Below are 5,185 nucleotides of genomic sequence, written 5' to 3' on the forward strand. Positions count from 1 at the left end.
CTGGAATTAGTTGTTGGAATTGAGAATCAACATTGTCAGGGTTGGAGTTTTATTTCAACTCTTGATTGGAATTAAATTGTGCAGACTCAATAGAGTCTGACACTTTCTAGATCAAAGGCCATTAAGATGCAGGCAAAACGGCCTGACACACGTCTCTCATGAAGAAGCCATCCTGTACAAAGAGCCGGCTATTCAATGCAAATCAGATGCATTTAGAGATGGCACACCGCTTTGACGTGCGTTTTGTAGCTAAATAAATATTAAGTGGCAGGAAAATATGTATTGGAGCATGTATCCGACAAACACTTTTTAATTTAACATCGAGCCAGCATTTTCAACCTAAATGGCACAATGAGCATATTTGAATACATTTGCCACGAACTGCAGACACCATTAGCTTTTAATTGCAATAATACATTATTAGCTGCGACCAGGAGCTCTGTCAGTCGCTCCACAGACATGTCCCTGTACCTTTTGATGGCAACAGTGGATACATGCTTAGAATGTATACGTGGTCGCAGAATTTTTTGCGAAAAATCATGATTCTTTCTGTTCGTATTTTCTCTACTTTTCTTCTCAAGTCTTTTAGATTCAAACTTTAGCCGCCAGGACTTCAGGCCACACCTCCGCCGTGACATCACAGCAGGTATATGGTCCCAGGCAGCGTCAGAGGCTCTTTATTGAACTAACTTATATTTCTCTAGATTCTTAGATGCTTAAAAATAATGTAATGTAATTAAAGATTAGAAGTTGTGCAAAATGAATCATAATATCAAAAATGTATTGTTTAAGTGGTAAACGTATTGATTGTAAATATAAGTTATTTTTATGTGAGTTTAAAGAACACATCGAAACTCAAACTTTAAAAATATAGAAAAGTGATTAAACTGTTTTTAAAGAAGGATAATGTGCTGTTTCTCTTACGTTTTTATATTTTTGAAGTTTGTTTTTATTTTTATCAGAAGCTTCTCATCACTCTGAAGACTCTCATCCTGACTTTCAAGCTGCTGATTAAATGAGAGAGAATCGTCATCGCTACGACTTCTACGTCATTTTTTCTTCATGCAATTTGAAATGTGCACTTTGGTTTCTCTGTCTGGGCACAGATGTGAATGCAACTGACATAAACAGCTGATAACGCAGAGTCTGAATCCTCATGAATCGTCATTGAGTCAGGAGACTCAAGAGAATCAAGAGCTCCTCGTCTTCTCATTTCCCTCCCACATCTTTCTCCCCCTTCTCCCCTCTCTCTGATAGCTGTTATTAGTTTAGTCCTCTCCTGTTTTGGGGAGATAATGACACGGAGCGCTGCTTTTTTGTGCATCAGTGTGTGTGTGTGTGTGTTGTTTCCCCCTGTCATTAAGCAGCCAGTCTGTGTGGTTAAAACGATACAGCTTCGACTGTTTGAAACTCTGCCAGCTTCACCATCTGATCCCAGATCTTCCTCCAGCAAACCGGTCGGCCCCACTGGCCTCAGCCCAGACCCCGGAGCTCCGGTTTAGGGCCAAAGGTCTGCAGGTTTCGCCTCTCAGCAGTAGTGGAAACTCTTCGTCACATGGCTGTTCAGCTCTGCTGTAGAGGGACACCAGTGAAACTGCATTTGAAGAACATCTTCTTTCTTTAATTGGATGTTTGAAATGATCAAAGACCTTAACAAATTCTTGATTTATTGTATAAGCTAACAGAAAAACTGAACCAAACACAAACATTTCAGGAGCATTTTGTTTAGTTTGATGGATGACAGAACGCTGAGAGGACAGTTTGTGTTTCATCAGACTAATGAGTGTATCACATGGTTTCAGTAAGATTAAAAGAAGTATTACCCAACGAGTAAAAGAATGTGTTCATGGGTGAATGAGGGACACACATAAAGGTCTGATGTAGCTTTATACCTGCAGTTCAGAGAAAGAGTCACTGACTATGTTTTGCCACTAGGTGTCCTCCAACTGACATGAACGTCACTGGGCCGGACCCTCTGTTTGAAGCTACTGCTAACATATATACTGCTAACAACATTTATTGTTGGGAAGTAAAAGAGACACAAATTGACCACAGAGAGAAGCAAAACAACCAAAAAAACATCATTCAAAACAACTACGAAGATATGGAAAAAAATTTTAAGTGCAAAACTGTCACAAGAGACGCAAAACGACTACAAAAAACTAACAAATTAAAAGAGATGCACAATGACCACAAAGAGACACAAAACGACTACAAACAAATGTAAAACAACCACAAAGAAAAGCTAAACGACTACAAAGAGACACAAAGCAAAGAAAAAGACACAAAACAGCCAAAGTGAGCGCAAAGATATACGAAACAAACAAAACAAACAAAAGATGTGAACGTTAAAAAAAGAGACACAAAACGACTACAAAAAAGAACAATAAACTAATAAAAAAAAGATGCAAAACAACCAAAAAGAGACTACAAAGAGATGCACGACCCAGAAATATGTCTCTTTGAGTCGGTGGCTCTTGTTCTTATGTAAGAGGAAGTCGAGGCCCTTCACATGTTTGTGTTCGGGGCCCATCATCTCATCTCCATGGGAAACCTCAGAACATGTCATGTTGAGGCTCGTATACATGTGTGTTACTCTGGAAAGCAAACCACGTGACAGACAGATGAGTGAGCGTCCTCGCAGCACAGTTTTGACCTTTAACATGTGTGGTTGCTTAAAGTGCGTCCTGTCTAAAGGTCCACAGAATATCTGTCACCTCTCCTGGTTGGTATTTCTCTTCTTTGTTGTCTTCTTCCCGTCCTCCTGATGTCTCCTCTTCAACTTGATATCGATGTTTCCCGAACAGTTCAGTGAAATACTCGCTAGGTGGCGATGCAGTTTTAAATATCTGAGTCTGTCAGTGCAGACTGTATCAGACAGTCCGGTGACGCTATGAAACCACGTTGTGAAGGCCTGTTATGTCCTGCAGTGCTTTCTAAACTGGGAAACGAGGACTTTCAGCCAACAGGTGGAAATAACCATCTTCATTCCACTAATTGAAGATGTTGAATCCTGCTTCTAAAATCCTAAGAAAATATAAAAATATGAAATATCCTGAAAAAAAATCATAACTTTACTTTTTTAGATCATTGAAGAGTTCAGCTCCAAAACCCTATTTAAACATTTTGGACAACATTAACAGTTTTACTCAGTTTGTAATTACTTTTAAAAAGTATTGTCAACAAGGCGGTTAAGCTGCGTTCACACCAAACGCGTCGCAAACTCGCGCCGCGCCAGCCTCATCGCGTCTGCGCATAGACTTTGTATGTAATCTACTCGCGCGAATAATTCGCGACGCGTTTGGTGTGAACGCAGCATTAGGCTTTTCTTTTCCCTTTCATTCCTAAAAATACCATTTTACAGATCAATGCTTGAATTATATTCCATTGCATATTATTTTATTTTTTCAATTATATTTATCTTTTAAATATATCCATATTTCTATTGGCACTTAAAGAAAGTAAGAAAATAAGACAAGAAAGACAAAAGATAAGACAAAATATTAACGTATCTGTAAATATAGTTTTGGTCCTTTGTTTGATACTTAATAGTTATAAGTTCTATTTTATTTTTGATTATTTAATGATGATGTATTAATTCTAAAACATGTGTGGTCTTCTTAATGTTTCCTTCTTTCCTGATATTACTGATATTTCTTATATTTCATTTCTCCATCTTACATATTTTACCGTTTTTATTTGTAGGTCATGTAGATTCCTTCATATGTCCATAACGTTATTGTATTTCATGTCACCCTCTCTTTTGCCATTAACAAAACGCTTCCTCAGCTGAGGGCGGGGCCAAGCGGACGCGCGTCCACGTCTCCCTCCCGGCGCGTTCCCGAGCAGCCAGAGCTCAGTGGAGCAGCTCTCCGTGTGAAGTTGATCCTCTCCGGCGGCGTCGTTGGCCGTTTCCTGCAATCTTCTCTCCGCTCCAACATGCGTCTCCTCCCGCGGACATGGGATCTATCTGCCCCGAGTGGGAACTAATCGCCGGCTCTGCTGCTGCTGCTCGTGTCCTGGTCTCCTTCAGCCGGGGAAACCCTGCAGAGCGACTCTGAGCCTTTTCCATTGACACCGAGCCTCCGCCCCCCCCCCCTTTCCTCTCTTTAATTGCTTCATTTATGGACTGCAGAAGCTCTGAGTGAGAGAGTGTTTTGTGATATTTTCCGTGGACACAGCTGAAGATGGAGACGGTGATGGAGAGGGAGTGCAGCGCGCTGGGGGGGCTTTTCCAGACTGTCATAGGAGACATGAAGGTAACATCAAGGAATCAATATATATGTTTTAATTAATCAGTGTCACGTGAAATGTTCCATCTGCTCATCCTGTTGCATCAAAACAAAGAGAGCAGATTTTTTTTTTTTTTATCTGAGATTTCCAGGTTGTTGTCTTTATAATTAATTTGCTAATTATCCGAGGGGGGAGGAAGGAGTAAAGTGGGTGTGTTCAGGCTCCGGTGCCTTCATCTTCACAATGTGAACGCCTGCAGCTTTCTCCCAAATAAAATGCATGTAAACCCATTTTCAAGCTACAGGCTACTCACATTTACACACAATGGGTTTTTATTATTGATGAGAGGGCTGTTCATCACAATCTGATTAAAGGATAATCTGATAAACAGGGGACTTGTAACCCAGAAAAATCTGCTCTGTAAAACATGCTAATGTTAAAAAACAATACAAATCCAAACTCTACCTTTTTAGATGAGAAGGTCAGCTCCAAAACCACATTTATACATTTTGGAAATCAACAGTTTACTCAGTTTGTAATTTGGTACTTTTAAAAAGTAATGTTGAATGTCAACATTTATTTCCCTTTTTATTCTTAAAAATACCATTTCATATCAACAACCTGATTATAGGATGATCTGATGAACGGGGGAACCTGTAACCCAGAAACCTGCTCTGCAAAACATGCTAATCTCCAAAGAAAAGTGCTGAATTCGAGCTGAACGGATCAGTCGACCAACAGAAAACACAACCTCGTTCTAAATTATGTGGATTTGCTGCTTTTCTTTGTCTCGTATGGTGATCGTAAACACAATGTTTTGAATTGTCGGTCGAACAAAACAAGCGTTGGAAAGATGTCTTTGGAAGTTGTGAATTCCCCCCAAAGAAATTGCACCATTCTGACGTAGAGGAGTGACGTAGAGACGCTGTATACGTCTCTGGTAGAGACCTGT

General features: G+C 40.0%; 1 protein-coding gene across 1 annotated transcript in view; it reads left to right on the forward strand.

Moving 5' to 3' along the window:
* The first annotated feature begins 3,812 nt into the window (after positions 1-3,812).
* Positions 3,813-5,185, forward strand: part of LOC116400583 (protein MTSS 1-like) — a 12,721-nt gene continuing 11,348 nt past the window's right edge. The window contains exon 1 of the mRNA XM_031878495.1: positions 3,813-4,259. Coding sequence (XP_031734355.1) covers positions 4,188-4,259 — 72 coding nt within the window. The 5' untranslated portion in view covers positions 3,813-4,187. The remainder of the gene's footprint in view (positions 4,260-5,185) is intronic.

This window comes from Anarrhichthys ocellatus, unplaced genomic scaffold (genome assembly GCF_004355925.1).
Source record: "Anarrhichthys ocellatus isolate YVR2014 unplaced genomic scaffold, GSC_Weel_1.0 scaffold183, whole genome shotgun sequence".
Lineage (NCBI taxonomy): Eukaryota > Metazoa > Chordata > Actinopteri > Perciformes > Anarhichadidae > Anarrhichthys > Anarrhichthys ocellatus.